This window comes from Rhinoraja longicauda, chromosome 29 (assembly GCF_053455715.1).
Source record: "Rhinoraja longicauda isolate Sanriku21f chromosome 29, sRhiLon1.1, whole genome shotgun sequence".
In the NCBI taxonomy this organism is placed as follows: domain Eukaryota; kingdom Metazoa; phylum Chordata; class Chondrichthyes; order Rajiformes; family Arhynchobatidae; genus Rhinoraja; species Rhinoraja longicauda.
The window spans coordinates 28,200,744-28,222,725 of record NC_135981.1 but is presented as its reverse complement, the minus strand read 5'-3'; the positions used below and the strand labels follow the sequence as shown (position 1 = coordinate 28,222,725).

Genomic DNA, 21,982 nt, shown 5'->3' with positions numbered 1-21,982 from the left:
ATCTGCACACAGTACTCCAGGTGTGGTCTCACCAGGGCCCTGTAGAACTGCAGAAGGACCTCTTTGCTCCTATACTCAACTCTTGTTATGAAGGCCAACATGCCATTAGCTTTCTTCACTGCCTGCTGTACCTGCATGCTTACTTTCAGTGACTGATGTACAAGGACACCCATGTCTCGTTGTACTTCCCCTTTTCCTAACCTGACACCATTCAGATAATTCCTTCTCTCCCGAGATGCTGCCTAACCCGCTGAGTTACTCTAGCATTTTGTGTCTACCATTCAGATAATAATCTGCCTTCCTGTTCTTGTCACCAAAGTGGATAACCTCACATTTATCCACATTATATTGCATCTGCCGTGCATCTTCCCACTCACCCAACCTGTCCAAGTCACCATGCATCCTCATAGCATCCTCTTCAGTTCACACTGCCACCCAGCTTTGTGTCATCTGCAAATTTGTTACTGCTACTTTTAATTCCTTCATCTAAATCATTAATGTATATCGTAAATAGCTGCGGTCCCAGCACCGAGCCTTGCGGCACCCCACTAGTTACTGCCTGCCATTCTGAAAGGGACCCGTTAATCCCTACTCTTTGTTTCCTGTCTGCCAACCAATTTTCTATCCATGTCAAAACCCTATCCCGAATATCATGTGCTCTCATTTTGCCTACTAATCTCCTGTGTGGGACCTCATCAACTTTCATACTATTGGGTTGTAGCCTAGCCAAGCAGAATAAAAGGTGTGAAAGGATTACTTGAAGTTAGAGATATCAATATTCATACCGCTGGGTTGCAAGTTGCCCAAGCGAAATATGAGGTGCTGTTCCTCCGATTTGCTTTTAGCCTCATTCTGACAATGGAGGAGGCCCAGGCCTGAAAGGTCAACAATGGAAATGGGAAGGGGTGTTAAAGTGTTTGGCAACTGGGAGATCATGTAGACCAAGACCGGCTGAGCGAAGGTGTTCAGCGAAACGATCAAACAATCAAACAGTTTGCACTTGGTCTCGCCGATATCAGTGTTGGAAATGGTTCAATTGAATTGGTGGAAGTTAGTAGTAGAGGTGACAAAATTGACAAGTTCTGAACAAGGGCAGGGAGCAGCATTAATGCATGAGTCGATGTAACAGAGAAAGGGTTGGTGAGAAGATTAGAATACGGACTGTTCCATGTAGCCAACGAAAAGACAGGCATAGCTGAGGCCCACGTATGTGTCCATGGCTACATCTTCCATTTGTAGGAAGTGAGAGGAATTAAAGAAGTTATCCAGGGTAAGAACAAGTTCTGCCAAGTAGATAAGTATTAGCATTGGAGAACTGGTTGAAATGTTGTGACAGGGAGAAGCATTGAGCTTTAAGACCTTGATGGGGGGATGGAGCTGCATGGATACTGCCATTCACAGTGAAGATGAGGCAATGGGAGCCAGGGAATTTGAAGCTTTCAAAATGATGTCCCAGATATTGGTGGGAAGGGGCTGGAAAAACGTGAGACAGGATATAGTCAAGGTATGAGGAGATTTCAGTAGGCAAGAGCAGGCAGAGTCAGAGGGCTGACCAGGACAGCATTGTCCATGAGGACTTGGGTGTACTGTACCAGTCAGTATAAACAATAGTAAAACAAGTATTTGGCTTTCACCCAATTAATTTCATTCCCTTTCATAAATATTAGAATAGATCTACTGATTCAACTGGCTCGCATGAATCAAACAGTCTCTTGATCCAAGGCTGTAAAATGAGAATAGCAAACAACCAATTCCTGCAGTTGATCTTTCACAAAGTTAAGATTTCTAGGTTAACAGCTTTGGATAACTACAAATGATTGAAAGCTTTTATTTTAAGTTACATAACAATTTATCCATCACATGCAGCCATATAATGTCAAGTTTTGCTCTTTTCCAGCATGAGCCAATTTTCAAGAACTCAGCTTTGAATCAACCTGCTTAAAGAAAGGTCAGATTCCTCAACAATACCGTAATGACCACATTATTCCCCCAACAATAATAATGAGTACAAACTATCATAAGCAATTGGTTTTCACCCAATTAATTTATTTCCCTTTAATAAATATTGAATTACATTGTAGAGGTCCACGTGTTTTATAAACACTCAGTTTAAAATTTAAACGATACAGCTGAGACCGAAAGTGTCCTTGAGGAACGTTCTGATCCCTTTGAACTTGTTGTCAGCTGGTGGCTGGCAAAGGTAATCGATTAGGCGCCTGGCAGGGTCCTGGTTCAGCGCACTGACTACGTACTAGTACTTGGTGACGTCGGCAGTTATCTGGCGGATGTGGAATTGATTGTTCAAACCACACTTGGGGCTGTGATGTCCAGAAGGTGGGCAGTTTGAGTGAAACTGCGTTCGGCTGATCTGGGTTGTCTCCTCCAAGCATGATGAAATCCAAAAGAGGCCATTTTGGATGGTCGAGGTCACCACTGTAGAGGTTCATGTGTTGCATAAACACTCAGTTTAATATTTAAACGATATAGCTCAACAATTAGTACAAGAGGGCAAGGTGTGTGTTAACGTGTTGACTGTGAGGTGAAGGCTAGCTCCATTGTCCACTGCACACCACCAGCAGACCACCCAGATCGGCGTTGATTGGTCGGCCCAGATCACGGCAGGTTCACACGAGTGCTCGAGCTCGATGAGCAATACAATACAATATCCTTTATTGTCATTGTACAAGGACAGCAAGTACAACGACGGTTCAAGACAAAGGTGGCTTGGCACGCCACAACATCTAATATGATTGATTCCCGTTAATCAGTTACTTAAGTCTGAGTGGTATTCGCACCTTGTTGGTTGGCATAGCAAAAATAATAATGAAAAACAATTATAACAACTCATTTTTGAAAAACCTAACAATTCATTTGAGTAGAGAATAGATAGCACCACCTATTGGTAAATTTAAATCTACACAAGGTAGGCGTTTGTTAAATAAAGGAGCATTCTTTTATTAATCTCAAACTATCTTTTTATACAAAGAACAGGAGAGCACAGAGTACAAGGACACACTAGTAACAGACAATAATTTCAGCAGAACTTTCAAACAGGTCTATACTTTCCCATCAAATCGTTTCATACGATACTTCATATTGAGCCTGGATTTCAATGGGAGTAATGGGAGAATAATGATTTCAGCAACTTTTGAGAGCAGCACACTTTGCAATCCAATTTGACGCAAACAATTTAATTAAATTCCAATCAAAAATATTACTTAAACAGTGGGATTAAAAGAGCTTCAGCAACATGGACTAAAACGGTGAAGTGACACTGCTTAAGGGACAGGCACATGAAAAACACCTGTATTGCAAAATGAATCACATAGTGGAAAGAGTGCAGAGAAGAATTACGAGGATGTTGCCAAGACTCGAGGACCAGAGCTATAGGGAAAGGTTGGGCAGGTTATGAATTTATTCCTTGCAGCCCAGGAGGCCGAGGTGAACTTACAGAGGTGTATAAAAATATAAGGGGAATAGAAAGGTTGAACACAGTCTTCCACCCAGAGTAATCAGGAACCAGAGAACATAGGTTAGAAACATAGAAAATAGGTGCAGGAGTAGGCCATTCGGCCCTTCGAGCCTGCACCGCCATTCAATATGATCATGGCTGATCATCCAGCTCAGTAACCTGTACCTGCCTTCTCTCCATACCCCCTGATCCCTTTAGCCACAAGGGCCACATCTAACTCCCTCTTAAATATAGCCAATGAACTGGCCTCAACTACCTTCTGTGGCAGAGAATTCCACAGACTGACCACTCTGTGTGAAGAAATGTTTTCTCATCTCGGTCCTAAAAGATTTCCCCCTTATCCTTAAGCTGTGACCCCTGGTAAGAGAAAGGTTTACGGTAAGAGAAAGATTTAATATGAACTCAAGGAGAAACTTTTTCCCACACAGGGTGGTGGGTATATGGAAAGAGCTGCCAGAAGAGGCAGGTACTATAACGACATTTAAAAGATACTTGGACAGAAACATATGTGGGGCAACTTGGTCGGCATTGATAGTGGGCCGAAGGGCCTGTTTCTCTGCTACGTATGACTGAATCAATGACTCTACGGTGCATCCAGTGATCAGTGTTAAAATGACTGGACTTTCCACATATAGGAATGCCTTGACTGATGAATGTCCTATTTAGACATTTTCACTACGGATGCTTAAGGTATACATCCTTGATTTATTAGCAATTGAAATCATAGGAAATTAAAATGCAAAGTCAGTGAAGACTGAAGAGGTTGGGGAAGGGACAAAGGTGTGGGAAGGCTGCAGGAGGAACAGGCAGCATGGACTCAGCAAGAGGCAGGGCTGTGATTCAAACACCAGTCTCCCTGCCCGCAAATAAAATCTGTGGTGATCAGTCTCAACTTCGTGGTCTGTTATGCTCCACTGGATGGCACAGTGGTGCAGCAGTTAGAGCTACTGCCTCACAGCTCCAGCGACCTGGGCTCTTCTGACTTTGTACCTTCTGTTTGCGACTGTGCAGGTTTCACCGAGATGTTCCGGTTCCGGTTCCTCTCAGTTGCCACATTGTGCTGATTGGTAGATTCAAGTTCACTTGGTTTGGGTGGGTGGTAGGAGCATGATGTAAGGGGGACATGAGGAAAAATGGCAATGGTATTGATGGATATTTGATAATGTGGGGACAAAGTGGGCAAAAGGGTTTGTTTCTTTGTCAGATAACTATGGTCACTCAATAACGTCATGGCTAACGTGATCTAGGTCTCAGCTTAATTTTCCTGTCTATTCTTTGCAACATAAAATTCTCTGCAAATCCAATCAGTCTTAAATACATTCAGCTCTTATGGATACAGAATACATTCAATTCATGATCCACAAAAAATTACCTTTCTCTCAAATACAGCAACCCTGCCAGAAATTAAGAATGTATATGTATACCTTTACAGATGCTCCTCGACTTACGATGCTTCGACTTTACGATGTTGCAAACGTGATACACATTCGGCACGGTAGAGTTGCTGCCTTGCAGCGAATGCATTTCCGGAGACCCAGGTTCCATCCCGACCGCGGGTGCTGTCTGTACAGTTTGTATGTTCTCCCCGTGACCTGCATGGGTTTTCTCCGAGATCTTCGGTTTCCTCCCACACTTTCCAAAGACGTACAGGTTTGTAGGTTAATTGGCTTGGTAAATGTAAAAATTGTCCCTAGTGGGTATAGGATAGTGCTAATGTGCAGGGATCGCTGGTCGACATGGACCCAGTGGGCCGAAAGGGCCTGTTTCCGCGCTGTATCTCTAAACTAAACCAAACATTCAGCAGAAACCGTAGGTTAGGTGGCTATGATGTTTGGTAGGTTTGGTGGCTATTATTCACAAAATGCTGGAGTACCTCAGCAGGTCAGGCAGCATCTCGGGAGAGAAGGAATGGGGGGTGGCTATTATGTTTGGTAGGTTAAGTGGCTATGATGATTGGTAGGTTAGTTGGCTATGTTTGGTAGGTTAGGTGGCTATGATGTTTGGTAGGTTAGATGGCTATGATGTTTGGTAAGTTAGGTGGCTATGATGTTTGGTAGGTTAGGTGTATTAAATGCATTTTTGACTTACAATATTTTCGATTTACGATGGTTTTATCAGAACTTAACCCCATGTAAGTCGAGGAGCATCTGTATTTCACATTCCCAAAATCTTATTGATTCTACTTCACTGTATTATGATTTTCCAAGTATCATGCTGGTACTTCCAATAATGGATCCCTACATGCTCCAAATGACAAATGTTAATTAATTCTTGCTTTCTCTCTCCTTTAAAAGGTACATTTACAATTTGCTAGTCCACTGGGATATGGCCAGAATCTTTAAGATTACATCTATTAGGTCTCTCAACTCTGTAATGAGATGCAAGGCATCAGGTGCACAGAACTTGTCAGTCTTTAATTCCATTAATTTGTTTTGTACTTTTTCCTCTGATGGTTTTAATTCCCCCCTTAACCCTCTACAGTTACTAAATGCTTTCAGTATTAAATAAATGTTTGTTCATGGTCTCTGCCAATTTCTTTTCCTAATTGGTTAGATCATACAGCCTGCACCTTGTGTACAAACCTTAGCTGACCTGGGTCACACCCTTGTGGCTACTAATATCCTCCAGGAATTATAGTCATGGTCCTTCCTTTAAGTGTTGTGGTCCATGCACAGTGACTTGGCTGCAGACAGTGCCCACAAACTGGCCATTCCTTTTCCATTGAAAATGCTCTTTCAACTATTTCTACATCGAATAGTGATATCAATAATTGAAAAGCAACTAAAAAATAAAATTACAGATAATACTCACTTAAAATCACGTCAAAAATGCAAACTCTGAAAATATTAATAAAAGTAACATGTACCATCGCTACTTTTTAGTGGAGATCAGTGACCCTATTTAAAAGAAACCTGACTGCCTGTAGCAGCTATAGTTGGTGTAAAGCTGGGTAGCCAGATACAAAGTGTGCATGCTCCCTCCGCTCAGTGCCTTACAGGACACCTCTAAACCCAATAGAGAATCCAGGAGCAGGGTGAGGCACCAGAAGCACCTGCGCTTCCAACCTATTTCATATTTATCCACAAGAGCACCCAGACGTGGCAATCAGGATAGCAGGCTTAGGATTAACAAGCTCATCAGGAATGCTAGCTCCGTCCTGGGGGTGGAGTTGTATTCATGGGAGGTGGTCTTGGAGGGGAGGATGCTTTTTCCTGTGGCTATCAAACTGTACAAGTCCTCCCCCTTCTGTCGTGGGGTAGACTGACACCCCCCAAATCTTTGCACATCCCCAATCCTTTCCACTCGTCACTTTAATTTCATGTTTCATGTATTTTGTGTTTTATGACTGTTGGCAGATCAATTTCCCTCCTGTGATAAATACAGTTCTATCGTATCACATTGTATCGTGCTACATTTCCTGCTGGCATACTCTGACATCTATTTTGTACCTCTAACTTATTTTAGTTACTTTTTAATGGTTTTAGAATTTTTCCAGCCGATCACTGTTCTTATGCAACACCATCTGCCTTTCCTTTTGATACCATTTTAAACTAAAAACGTTTAGTTTAGTTTAGAGATACAGCTTGGAAACAGGCTCTTCGACCTGCCGAGTTGGCCGACCAGCGATCCCCGCACACTAACACGACCCTACACACACTAGGGACAATTTACAATTATACCAAGCCAATTTGCCGACAAACCTGTACATTTTTAGAGTTTGGGAGGTAACCGGAGATCCCGGAGAAAACCCACATAGGTCATAGGGAGAAGGTACAAACTCCATACAGACAAGCTTTATCATCATCTTACTTTTAAATCTATTTTCTCCACTATCCACCTTAGTAATCAATTAATTTTAAGACATGATTAAAATCCAATTTTCTTAGTCAAACTGAATGTATAATTGTGTGTGTTTTCATCAATCTTCCCTAAAGAATTATGGAATAATCCCTTCTAATGACATGACAACATCTAAAACAATCACTCTAAATATTAATAAAAAATTCCCCCTCAAATGCGATTTCAAACTCCTCCCACTCACCTTAAACCAGAGCCCTCTTGATATTGATACCAGTGCCCAGAGGAAAACTATTCTAACTAACCCACGCATGTACCTTATAACTTTCTATACCTCGATCAGGTCACCCCTTAGCTTCTTTCACTCAAGAGAAAACAAGCCCAGCCTATCCATCACTCCCCATTACTGAAATTCTCCAATCTAAGCAACTCCTTGATGAGTCTCCTTTGCACTCTCTCCAGCATAACCACATCCTTCCTATACTATGGTACTCAGAACTACTCGCAATACAGTCTAACTAGTGTTAAGCTGCAACAAAATGCTCCAAATTTTATCTTCTATGCTGCGTCCTATCAAGAGAAAATGCCATATGCCTGTGTCACCATGTTATCTGAACTTGAAGCTCCAGGTTCCTATGTTTATCAGCACTGCTTCGTGCCTTCCATTGCGTGTATGGGTATGGATGTATATATTATATACACCGATGAGCCAAAACATTATGACCACCTGCCTAATATGCTGTTGGTCCTCCGTGTGCTGCCAAAACAGAGCCGACCCGCCGACTCTACAAGACCCATGAAGGTGTCCTGTGGTATCTGGCACCAAAACATTAGCAGCAGATCCTTGAAGTCCTGTAAGTTGCGAGGTGGAGCCGCCGTGGATCAGACTTGTCAATCAAGCACATACCACAGATGATCAATCGGATGGAAATCTGGAGAATTTGGAGGCCAGGGCAACATCATGTTCCTCAAAACATTCCCCAAACATTGTGTGCAGTGTGGCAGGACGCATTATCCTGCTGAAAGAGGCCACTGCCATCAGGGAATACCATTGCCATGAAGGGGTGTACCTGGTCTGCAACGATGTTTAGGTAGGCGAAACGTGTCAAATTGACGTCCACATGAATAGCCGGACCCAGGGTTTCCCAGCAGAACATTGCCCAGAGCATCACACTTGTCGTCTTCCCACAATGCATCCTGGTGCCATCACTTCCCCAGGTAAAAGGTGCGAACGTACACAGTCATCCACGTGATCTAAAAAACGTGACTCATCGGACCAGGCGACCTTATTCCACTGCTCCAATGTCCAGTTCTGATGCTCGTGTACCCAATGGGGGACAGAGATCATCATGAGAACTCTGACCTTTCTGCGGCTACGCAGCCCCATACGCAACAGGGTGCGATGCACTGTGTATTGTGACACATTCCTCCCGTGACCACCATTAAAATCTTCTGTGACTTGTGCCACAGTAGACCTTCTGTTAGTTCGGACCAGACGGGATAGCCTTCGTTGCCCTCGCGCATCGATGAGCCTTGGGCGCCCAACACCCTGTCGCCTGTTTGTGGTTTGTCCCTCCCCGGACCACTGTCGGTAGGTACTCACCACTGCTGACTTGGAGCACCCCACAAGCCTTACCGTTTCAGAGATGCTCTGACCCAGTCGTAAGGCCATAACAATTTGGCCCTTGTCAAAGTCGCTCAGGTCATTACTCCTGCCCATTTCTGCTGCATCCAACACATCAACTTCAAGAACTGGCTGTTCACTTGCTGCCTAATATATCCCATCCCTTGACAGGTGTCATTGTAACAAGATAATCAATGTTATTCACTTCACCTATCAGTGGTCATTATGTTTTGACTCATCGGTATACATACACGCGTACCTCACTTCCAAAAATGCATTATAATATTGCTTAATATTACACTCTTGGAATAAAAATGCAAAATTATTCACTAACAACCTCAATTAACATTGCAGAAAGAATCTTCAAGGATTTAATGACATTTTGATGAATGTAATTTTTTGTTGTTGCATATGCAACACAATGTTGTGATGCTATCTCGAATAAATACCCTGTTATTTTTCTTGCATTAAATGTCCAGTCAAAATTCAACCAGGTACAATTTGTACAAAATTTTCATTATATCTCAATCTTGAAGGTGCCTACATTCCTTGAAGATTTACTTAACCGTGATCACCTGAAACATGAGAATTGACGTACAAATGATATTTGAAGATACAGCAATATAAAATATTTGGCAAACTAGCATAAAGTGTTCTGCAATATCTGGCAAAATCAGTACACAAACCAAATAAAAATGATTTTTATTTGGTTGATATACATCTGACGTTCTGTCAAGTAAGTGGTGATTGGTGATAGTTGGACCTCTGACCTATTCAATTGAAAGGATGAATTGATGAGACAAAACAGAAAACAGATTTCAATTTAACCACATTCATCCAGCTACAATAGGTAATGAACAGGATTAATAAGTCAGTATGTCACTTCATTAATGATATCTGTCTTAAGCAGTTTCGACATTCCAATAATTAAAACAGTCCAATAACTAAAATAGTTCTGACGTCCTGGTGAGACAATCTGATTTATTGAAATCAAACTGAGTATTTGTAGACTGGTAGTTTTGTTACTGGCCTATTGAGTGTAGTTTATAGACAAAATGTACTTTATAAAAGGTAGACACAAAATGCTGGAGTAACTTAGCAGGTCAGGCAGCATCTCGGGACAGAAGGAATGGGTGACGTTTCAAGACCCTTCTTCAGACTGATGTCAGGGGAGGGGGCGGGACAAAGATAGAATGTAGTCGGGGACAGGAAGACTAGTGGGAGAACTGGGAAGGGGAGGGGATAGAGAGGGAAAGCAGGGACTATCTGAAGTTATCCTATGTACTTTATAAATCTCAGCCACAATATTGAGAAGATTAGGCAATGTACAGCGGCAGCTAACTACATTGGGCATTTTTTTTTTATAAACCCGCTATCTAGATAGTGTTATCACTATCTTTGTTTTTTTCACACCACATTTCCTATCTATTCTCTATCTCTTTTCAAAATATCACAAAACATTTTGGATTGTTGTAAACAAAGTTTAGCATAACCTTTACTTTCTACCCGGACCGTAATATCTTAATCAAATCACTGACCCCTAGTAGTCTTCTTGTTTGTTACCCTCCACATCTCCCTGAATATCTACCAATAAATGTAATTTGTAATTCCAAATGGAAGCAAATGTTTGATGTTCCAAACACCTCATATTTGTTTAAATTGAAGTTACTTGGCCTGTTGAATTTAGCAATCCTAACCCATTTGAAGGCAAATCATTTCACAAAGTTATTCTTAAATTCCAGACTTGGTTTACACAAGATCCAGTTTGCTGTCTTGCACGAACTTCAAAGTACCGTGAACTCTATCGGCAGCAAATTATCCTCCACTGCTGTACTGCTCTGTTCTATACATCTCGGGGTCTGAAAAAGGGACTTGAACCAAAATGCCACCCATTCCTTCTCTCCAGAGATGCTGTCTGTCCCGCTGAGTTACTCCAGCAATTTGTGTCTATCTCAGGGCATTTTCCAAGCTCTACAACATACAAGCATGCAGCTGACAAAAGTGATGCTCAAAGCTTTCAAGCTCAAAACAAAACTGAGGTGAGAAAAAACACCCAGAGAGTTGTGAATTTGTGGAATTCTCTGCCACGGAGGGCAGTGGAAGCCAAATCACTGGATGGATTTCAGAGAGAGTTAGATAGAGCTCTAGGGGCTAATGGAATCAAGGGATATGGGGAGAAGGCAGGCACAGGTTATTGATTGGGGACGATCAGCCATGATCACAACGAATGGCGGTGCTGGCTCGAAGGTCCGAATGGCCTCCTCCTGCACCTATTTTCCATGTTTCTATGTTTCTAAAAGCACAGGTCACACTTACAGCAGTAGAAAAGCACAAATACTGGTCACATACCAGGTATCATTGTTATTTTACTCTTTCTCCCTTCCCGAGGTCTCCAAACACAGTAGGATACCATTTCACAATTATCCTCTGGCATTTTGTTCATTCTATTATCAGGCAAGCCTCAACTCAACAGTAACTGAACATTGCAGATTTAAATTGCGTTCAAAACCCATAAAACCATTGTTATTCTACATATAGTACTTGCCTCCTTCCATAACCTCTTTCAAGTACTTGCACTATTTCTGCTGAAAGATATTACCATGCTCGTTTCCACCTCAGATCACAACAATGCACTTACGTATTTTATGTTCCACCAATAAAGCATAAAATTCCACAAGTATTAAAACAAAAAAATTCCCACCAAGCTAATGCAACTATTCACCAATACACAGCCAATTTCATAAATGCACCGTCACTGATTCTTTGATTTTTTTCCTGTGGTTTCTAATGTTGCTTACGAGCATGATCAATTCAAGCTGGACAGCAATCACAAACAGGTCTACTCTTCCCTCCAAAAAACCAAACACATGGAAACCAATTGAAGCAATCCCTGATGTGACCAGAAAACCTGGGGAAGATTGTTCAGGAGTGAAATCCAAATACTTTCCAAAACCACCATTTGGAATAATTAGGACAATGAAGTAATTACATAGGACTAACACCATCTCTAAGCACCCATTCCAGTTATACACCAATCCTATGGATAGATCATTACCATTTTTCTGCTAGCATTGGGACAAATACTTAGATACCACCGGGTGGCGACAGCAATGGCTGCCTCGCCAACAGTCTGTTTCGTCCTTTTCCTTCTTTGTTGTTTTTAGTATGTGTTAAATGTGTGTTTTAGTGTTAGCTTGTTTTATGTGGGGGGGGTGAGATGGGGGAAACTTTTTTTAATCTCTTACCTCGACGGAGATGCGATTTTTTCCGGTTTCGCAACTCCGTTTGCACTGCAGCCTAACATCGAGGAGCTGGTGGCCTCTGTTGGAGACAGACTTCGGGAGCCCCAACTGCGGGAGCCTACGGACTTACTATCGCGGAGCTGGTGATCCCTTTGCCAGGGATCGACCTCGGAGCTCCAACTGCAGGAGCCTACGGACTTTAACATTACGGAGCTTACGGTCCCTAGTTAGGGACCGACTGCTGGAGCTCCAGGCCGCAGGAGCTTCGATCGCCCCAACGCTGGAGCTTTGATCACCCCAACTGTGGATGGTTCGACTGCCCCGACCGCGGGAGAAAAAGAGGGAAGAAGATTAGACTTTATTGCATTCCATCACAGTGAGGAATGTGGGGAATCCGCTGTGGTGGATGTTTCTGTTAACTTTTATGTAGTTGGGTATCTTGTTGCTTTTTTTAGTATGGCTGTATGGTAATCGAGTTTCACTGAACCTTAGTTGGTACATGTGACAATAAACTGACATTGAAACCTTGAAATACTGGATTTCTATACTTCACAGCAACTGTTCGAAAGACAATCAAGAATGTTGGCATAACTAACGAAGCCTACGGTCCAATAACTGTGCATATATGGACTATATAACCTCTAACAATTAATCTTGAAATAAATTTATTTTAATACTGTTCAACTTTCGGGACCCCCGTCTCATTAAAGGGTCTGTCCAGACGTCAAAATATAAAATATATTATTTCCAACTTTATAAGTTTGTTGCATGCTTAAAAATGTTTCGAGTATAAACCCAATACAATAGCATTTTGACGTTAGCCAACTCCAGCTAATTTGGTACAAGGCTAATCATAAAACAAACATTAATGTGTAGCATTTCCAGCAGTTAGTGAAATTAAAAACACATTCACAATATCGACACATAAGAGGAACAGTCATGGCAAGTTACAGCTGTAATATTAGGGGACATGAATTCACAATCATGCAGTTTGAGACTTTGAGAATTGAGAATTTACAAAGTCTCAAACTGCATGATTGTGAATGATTTGCTTGATATATTAAGATTTATGCCTCATTGTAGTCAGTACACAAAATGGCAATTCATTTAAAATTAAGAGTATTCACACCTTAGAACATCCGTCATTACCTTATACTTTTGCCTGAGTTCTTCAGTATCTTGTTTCTCCACTTCCATAACACGGCGCCGCTCTGTTGCATCATCTGCATAATCAAGCTGTAACAAAAGAAAAAGTTATCACAAGATGCTTATGGTTGAATGAAGTGGGAAACAAATGTAAATAAAGCAAAACAAATATTAACACATGGTTTGACTCGATCCTTTGCGTCAGGTTAGTCATGGATGACGTCATCACTGACAAAGACGGCTTTGTGCATCCATCCTAATCTGACGTAGATAGTCAATATACTATTAGGTATAGAATTTGTAGAAAGGAACTGCAGGTGCTGATTTATGCTGAAGATCAACACAAAGTGCTGGAGCAACTCAGCGGGTCAGGCAGCATCTCTGGAGAAAAAGGATGGGTGACGTTTCAGGTCGGGACCCTTCTTCAGACTGAAGATACTACAATTACTGAAGTTATGTAGGAAGTTCCAGTGACAATATGAAAGTATGTATTTCTCAATCGAAATGGTATATAACTGGGAGAGGAACCCGAGGTTGGAGATTCAAAATGCCTACCAATCTTAACCTTCAGGTCAAAACATTGGTAGGTACATAAACTGCTACAGAGTATACAGTAGATGGTACACATTACAGTCATGAAGATGGAGAGAATGACTATTATTCAGAAGCAATTAATTTAAATTAGACCAAATGTTGCATGTACAAATGGCATAAACAAATCATTGGTACACTAATCCTATTCTTCCCTCACACCTTTTAAAAAAAACTTTTTGCAGGCATTTTCCAAGAAGGGAAATAGTGAGAACGTCACCACCCAACTCTCAGAGCAAGATGATGGAGCAATCAAGGTGAACAACAGTAAAACTCATGTTTGGTTTTTACTAGCCCATGTTCTAAGCACTTTTGCTAAATCCTGTTAAAAATTGAAAAGTATAAATTTGAAAAACAAACTATTTCAGGACTTGAAGTTATTACTTGTTTATCAGACAATCAACTGTATAAACAACTTATTTTCGCTCCTGATAACCCATCTCAACCTCATACATGCTAAACTTAGATGTACAGATCATACCATAAATCTAATAACATTGATAAAGGTTCATGCAAACTGACTGGCACCAAAATTAATGTAAATTAATGCAATTAATGTAAACTTTAACAATTGAACTTGCATAAGTGATGAAGCAGTAAGAGAATCTTAAAATAATTCAATTATTAACATTGTTGTAGTTGCACATAACAGGATGCCAAAAATGCATGTAGTATTTCTGGAAGAGTCAAAATCATTTTACAGAGTAGGAGAGATAATGAAGGAGAGTAAACTGTTGGGAGATGGATTGCAAACAAAAAAGTTGGGTTAATTTATAAGATCTTCAAAGTGCAGGAAACGATGCCTTCAGAAAAAGGGCATGGTGTCTGAAACAGCATCTCCACTACACCAGCCAATGCCACCAGAACAAGTTATTCAGCTTTCATCATGAGTAGAAATTGACTCCTTTATTCACTTATTACAAGGAAAGATAAATACTGGGCAGACACAAAATGCTGGAGTAACTCAGCAGGACAGGCAGCATTTCTGGAGAGAAGGAATGGATGACATTTCGGGTCGAGACCCTTCCTCAGACTGATCAGAAAGTTAAATACTAGTACGCATGGTTTACCATCCTTCACGAAATGGTTAAATGCACTATTCACAAATCTTATCAATGAAGGAGAACTATCCTTTCCATTTTCTGACTTCCTCATACATTTTTCTGGAAAATGAATTACCTTGCTTTCTAACTTTGCAGAAATTTGCAATAAATAAACACAAATCTATTTTTAATCATGGGGTTAAACTACACAGTAGAATTCCTCCCCAGCCCCGTCGCTCCTCTGAATACCTATTTGCTTGATCTGTAGCTTCATCTTGTTGGCTTCAGTTCGCAGTCAGACCACTAGATGAGGCATGCTGTGAACTTTAAAAATCCAAACAACTGATTTATACTAACCAATGGAGATATGAAACTGCAACACCAGCAAATGTAACCCCGACAGTAAAGTGAGGGGTTTTTCTACATCAGTTATGTCTTCTCTTTCTTTTCAACCCCCAGGAAAACAAATTCCTCAAATCTGTGTAGTCATTTCAAATTTTGAACATTAAGTAGAAGTGACTGCAAAACGAATCAGATTTCTAAAAGTCTGAACACATGATTAATGTAACAGCCCGATAAGTCATTCAATTGACTCCATTTACACCTCACACTGCCTCAGCAAGGCTAGCAGCATAATCAAGGATCGGTCGCACCCTGGCCTCTGCCTCTTCTCCCCTCGGGCAAATGGTATACAAGTGTGAAAACGCACATCTCCAGATTCAGGGAGTTTCTTCCCAACTGTTACCAGGCAACTGAATCACCCCACCACAACCAGAGAGCAGTTCTGAACTACTATCTCCCTCATTGGTGACCCTCGGAATATCTTTGATTGGACTTTACTGGCTTTACCTTACACTAAACGTTATTCCCTTATCATGTATCTGTACACTGTAAATGGCTCGATTGTAATCATGTGTTGTCTTTCCGCTGACTGGTAAGCACGCAACAAAAGCTTTTCACTGTATCTCGGTACACGTGACAATAAACTGAACTAACCTGAAAGTGCAAGCATAAATTTTTACAAACATGAACACCAAACTCAGCAGTCAATAGCAAAAGTAAAAGTATGATTGAAACATAATGCATATCAAAATTTATCAAATTCTATCATTTTCTTTAATTTAGTTTTCAGGATCTGGGTGGGTGTCAGTGACAAGGTTAGTATTTACTGCTTTTCCCTGGTTGGCCTTAAGATGGTAGTGATGAGCCACTTTCAACTTCTGTTGTCTATCAAGACATTCCCACACACATTTACTTTAGACTCTAGACATACAGTGCGGAAACAGGCCTTTCAGCCCACCGGGTCTGCTCCATCCAGCGATCAACACGCACACTAGCACTATCCTACAGACTAGGGACAATTTACCATTTTACTGAAGCCAATTAACCTACAAACTTGCACGTCTTTGGAGTGCGAGAGGAAACTCCGGAGCACCCGGAGAAAACCCACGCAGCCAACAGATAGGACGTACAAACTCCATACAGACAACACCCATAGTCAGGATCGAACCCGGGTGTCTGGTACTGTAAGGCAGCAACTCTACCGCTACACCACTGCGTTGGGGAGAGTGAGAAGAGGAGGAGTTCAAGGATTTAAATGTAAGGAGGAGTTCAAGGATTTAAGGTTCAAGAATTTAAAGCCAGCAACAATAATGGATGATTGCTATATTTTTAAATAGGATGAAGTGAGATGGTGGGCAACTTGGAGATGGGTGGTGTTCCATATAACCTACTGCCTTGTCCCACTTGGGCTTGAATGTTGTGGGTTTGGGACGTGCGGTCGGAGCCACCTAGGTGAATAAGTGAATTGTATTAGGTAGATGGTACACAATGCCAGCCAATGTGCACCAGTGCTGGTGGGAATGAAGGGATAGATAGGATAGTTGGCGTCGTACCATTTGAGGATGCTGCTTCGTCATAGATGGTGTGGAACTGATGATATTGCTAGAGCAGCACTCATTCGGACAAGTAGAAAGTATTCCATTCCACCCCTGACTGGTGCTTTGTACGTGGGCACTTTGGGTATCAGGAGAACAGTAGAATAGTCAGCCTGCGACTCCACAGTTTTTGATTACGTTGTCGGTTAGAATTAATTTTGCTCTTTCATGGAGAACTGCAGTGATAATGTTATTCAGACACAATGAACTGCAGATGGAATTTTGAGCAAAATATCAAGGGAAGGCGACTGGACACCTTTTGACAATGATCTAGATGTAGAAACGAGTAACAGCTGATTCTGGTTTACAAAAAAGACAGAGTGCTGGTTTACAAATAGGGAGCAACAAGAATTCACCTATAACCTGCCACATTTTGTCCTGCCCCTTCTCTCTTCCAGCTTTGTTCTCCCCTCCACCCACCCTTCCACAATTAGTCCAAAGAAGGGTCCTGCCCCGCCATGTCACCTATCCCTGTTCTCCAGGGATGCTGCCTGACCCGCTGGATTACTCCAGCACTTTGTCTTCTTTTGAAAATGAGCATCGCCTCGCTCCAAGGCACAAATGCTATTTGTCACCTTTCAGTTCATGACTGAACATTGTTCAGGTCTTGCCCCATACTATTTTGTTTTAAGAATTGTTTTTTGTCTTCATTTTGTCATTTATGAGGCAATTCCTATAGTATGGGGCAAGACCTGAACAATGTTCAGTCATGAACTGAAAGGTGACAAATAGCATTTGTGCCTTGGAGCGAGGCGATGCTCATTTTCAAAAGAAGACAAAGTGCTGGAGTAATCCAGCGGGTCAGGCAGCACCCCTGGAGAACAGGGATACCCTATCTCTTTTGAGATTTGATAATCATAGTCAAAATCAACAAGGATCTACAAACATAAATGGACTTGGGCTCCTTTGATATTTTAGAATACATTTAAAAATGACAAGATGACAATTACAACTATTCTTGGAGGACAATCCAATAGCTTAAATCTGAATGGATATATTGGAAAGAAAATGTAATTGAGAATATCGATAACTTCAACTAGTAATAACCCAAAGTAACATGACCTGGTGGTTTCGAATATTATTGCTGTCATCAGTGAGTGAGGGAATAAAGATCTGAAACTTCTTAAAGAGCTAAGAGAGGGCTGTATTTTATCTAACTATTTTGCTGCCTAGTCTGGAATATAAGTAGCAAGCATCACAAAACATACATTTTTGATTAGTTATTTATTGTTCATGTCATCCTGCTTTCTTATTATGATCAAATAAACTCTGGAACATTTCTTTTAATAAATTATTTAATTACTTAATTTAGTTGGTTGACTAAAATCGTTGAAAACATTAGCGACTGTGGGTGACTAAATTTCGTCAAAAAAACTTGTTTTTTGGATGACAAATAAAGATATCTTGAATCTTGACGCGGTGTTGCTGGTTTGCGACGGGCACGGTGATGGACGCACCACACATCTCTGTCCTCCACACAGCTCGCCAGCTCCTCTTTTGTCTCTACATATGCGTCGTCCATCAACGTCTTCAGCATGGTCTTGTTTGGTCGTCCCGGGTTCCGCCTTCCATGGGTGAGTTCCCACAGCACAACCTTGTTTGCTGATATTTCTGGATGGCGGTGGCAATGACCAATGAGCCTCATCCTTCTCGACCTGATCTTCTTGGTCAGAGGTGGAATCTCCCCAAAGAGCTGGGCGCTGGTGGTGTGGTCCCTCCATCTGACATTTTGAACTTTTCTAAGGTATCACAAAATACTGGAGTAACTCAGCAGGTCAGGCAGCATGTCTGTAGAGAAGGAATGGGTGACGTTTCGGGTCGAGACCCTTCTTCAGACTGATTTTTACCTTCGATTTGTACCAGCATCTGCAGTCATTTTCCTACACTTTTGAACTATTCTGAGCATTCGGGTGTAGATACCATCAAGAGACTTGGACGGTGCTCGAGTGAGAGTCCATGCCTCACACCCATACAATAATATTGTCTCTACAGTTGCATGGACGAATCTCAGTTTGAGACCCTTAGACGCCCGAGTCATCCAGATTTTCCCCAGTTATTGAGGGCTTTCCATGCGAGTGCTTTCTGGATCTTGATGTCATTCTCCGAGCTCTGCATTCTCGCTCCCAGGTACTTGAAATCCTCCACGTTCTTGAGAGATGCACCGCCGCTGGTCTTAAGAGGCTCATGGTCACCACCGTTGAACGCCATGTACTCCGTCTTCTTGGCATTGAGGTGGAAGCCCACTTTCTCGCACTCCGTCTCGACCCTGGGGCAGCTCTTGTGCCTCCCCAATTTGGTCCGACAGCAGGACGATGTGATCAGCAAAGTCGAGGTCTGACAAGTTGACTGACCCGATTCTTCTTGAACGCCTTGGAGTGATTGTGAAGCCGAGGTCCTCGTGTTCCTTGAGCGTCTGCCTCATTGCATAATCAAGGACAATGACAAAGAGAAAGGGCGCCAGTGTGTCTCCCTGTAAAACCCCCGCGAGGATTTTGAACAGTTTGCTCTGGCCATCCGGGGTGACAACCTTGGCCGTGGTGCCCAAGTGCATATCCTCAATGGCTCTCAGGAGACGAGGGGGGATACCATAAGCCTTCAAAATCCTCATCATTTTGCATCAATGAGTCGAGTCAAACGCCTTCTTGAAATCAATGAAGGCTAGGAGGGCCGGCAGGTTCTTATTCTTCACCTCCTCAAAGATTCTTCGGATGGCAAGGATCTGTGTGACTGTGGTATATTTCCCCCTGATAGATTAAGACTATACATCCAATTGCTTGAGAAACCTCTCATTAAAATGGTCAGCTAAAGGAAATCTGATAAACAAAAATCAAGACCAACGTGCATTTCTGGATATTCCACTGACAGAGATGTTACAAGGGGGCCGCGCTGAATTTTTAATTTTAATGTTTAAAGTTTAATTTAAACATTCCTTCTACAAGTACAAACGGTCATGTTGAATGATTCCTGCAATAAGCATATTTTCTTTCAAGACCATCACTTTTAATGAACTTTCCTTTACTATTCCTTTACTATTTCCCTAGGAGTTTTGCAGTTTATTTCAACATTGGAGACAATCTGTTGCAAGGTTAACCAACACATAATTTAGAATAAAATTTATTGCCGCAATCAATTATACATTTAAAAAAATACATTAACTGAAAGTTTGCGATGATTCCAACTCCTGCATTCTTACCTCCATTTCCATCCGACCCATACCCATGACATCATACTTGACAATAATAGGAATGGGATCCGTCCTTCCTAAAATAGGAAAACAATAAAGTTGTAACAAGTGTAGCCACATTCAGCTATGATTACGTGCTCAAGAGGGACTGGTGGGTATAAATCTTGCCTTGGAGTGCAGAGGCCAAGAAAGCTACAGTGAACCGAACAGAAGCCATTCTCACAGCTTAGCTTTAATAACACTGATTGTAGGTTTTCTAAATCAGTGATTACGTAACACACAGGTGAAAGTCTGCACACTAATCATAATTTTTTCAAATTAAAGAATGGGAAGAATTTGTTCATATCACTGGGCATGCTTAAAATCACAATTGCAAAAGTGCTGTTGTGCAATTATTAAACTACTAAAGGATATCTTTGTACAGACTTCTTACAAACAAATGATTAAAAAAAATTTTTTTTAGCAGATGCATAACCCAAGAATTTATTTTATTAAACCTGAGAGATATATTTTTAAATTTGCATTGAAGTTTTCTCTTTAGTTTTTAAATGGTGTTGGAACAGGTAGGAATAGGAAAAAGAAAAAGAAAAACACTCTTGAAGTGAAATTGAATATTCTAAGATTTTTTTAAAAAAACAGTTTAGGAAAATCCAATAACTCAACCATGAACATTTACAAGAAATTAAACAACATGTTTGCATATATAAACACTCAAGTCCAATTAAGTAGTTTGAAAGCACACTTTGGTTGCAAGTACATAAATGCTGCACTTCGCTATAAACCTGTACTCTATTTACTTTTTTAAAAAGTTGGCTTTAGAAAGTAATTTGCTCTTCCGGTATTAAGATTTTTAAGGCCAAACATGCCTTAAAAAGTGCAATGTTTTAACTTCAGTCCTAGTTGCCCAAAAATAAAATTCTGATAATACATTTATAATTGTATTTACGCCACACCAGACAATTTATCAACTTTGCAACACGGGCATTTAGCCATCACTTAGACTAAACATGTCAATGCAGAAGTCTAAGCTGTGAAAAGGACTTATGCAAAGAAAATTAAACTTTCAACTGTACTATTTGAACTATGTTCAAGAATCAGAAATTTTTAATCCACTCAACCAGCCAAACGAAGCAAATGGGACAGCCTAGCACTTTACTACCACATATCTAAATCAGAAGGACACATCCAACAGCTGTCCGCTGAGTGTGATGGAACAGACTACTTACCTTTAATGTTCAACAAATTTGGGGAATTGCAGATTGGTGCTACAATGGTGTAATTTGAATTAAAAATTAGGGTTTACTAAAATAACCCACACTGATTTTTTTTAAAAATGATTAATTTAGCCAATCCACAAAATAGCATACTAATTAGCCATTGGGCTCACACTTAATTTGTACGTCAAATACTAAAAGTGTGTCTATAGACGTCTTGATTTGTATAATTTTCTTGGGTGCATTATGCAGGGACTCAGATTAGGTTGCTGTACAGATTAAGAATATTTTACAATTATTAGTAATAGTAGTGACTTTTTAGATTTAATATTTATTTGCAGTAGCTTGTGCAAGTACCCAGCAAATGGGTAAAATCAACTCTTGGACAATACTACACGTTAATATTGAATAGATTTGATTTTTTTTAAATTGCACAAATAACAGTCGCTTCGCACCACTTAATCCCTAATGAACAACAATTAACACTCAGGACAGATGCATTTAAATAATTTTACTAAGAAAAAAGGTGATGAATATCAAGCAGCAGAATGAACGCTAAACAGAGAAGGAAAATAAGCCTTTCATATTGGCGCACCGATGACAAAGAGGGATAGTAATTCAGTCTGAAATAAAATTACCACTGCTAAGTTTACCATCACCACAACATCTCCACGATCAAAATGCTGTAAAAAAGAAATACCACTTGTTAGGTGGGAACAGTGAAGAAACAA

At 41.0% G+C, this 21,982-nt stretch overlaps 1 protein-coding gene across 7 annotated transcripts in view; it reads right to left on the bottom strand.

The window, feature by feature from the left end:
* The window catches only part of gpatch8 (G patch domain containing 8), a 138,895-nt gene that overhangs the window by 67,761 nt on the left and 49,152 nt on the right, over positions 1–21,982 (bottom strand). For 4 of the 7 annotated variants that reach the window (XM_078424915.1, XM_078424914.1, XM_078424916.1 and 1 more), the window contains exons 4-5: positions 20,047–20,114; positions 13,286–13,372 (exon numbers count right to left, since the gene is read on the bottom strand). The exons of the other annotated variants lie outside the window; for them this stretch is intronic. In XM_078424915.1, coding sequence (XP_078281041.1) covers positions 13,286–13,372; positions 20,047–20,114 — 155 coding nt within the window. The remainder of the gene's footprint in view (positions 1–13,285; positions 13,373–20,046; positions 20,115–21,982) is intronic. 7 annotated transcript variants of the gene reach the window in all.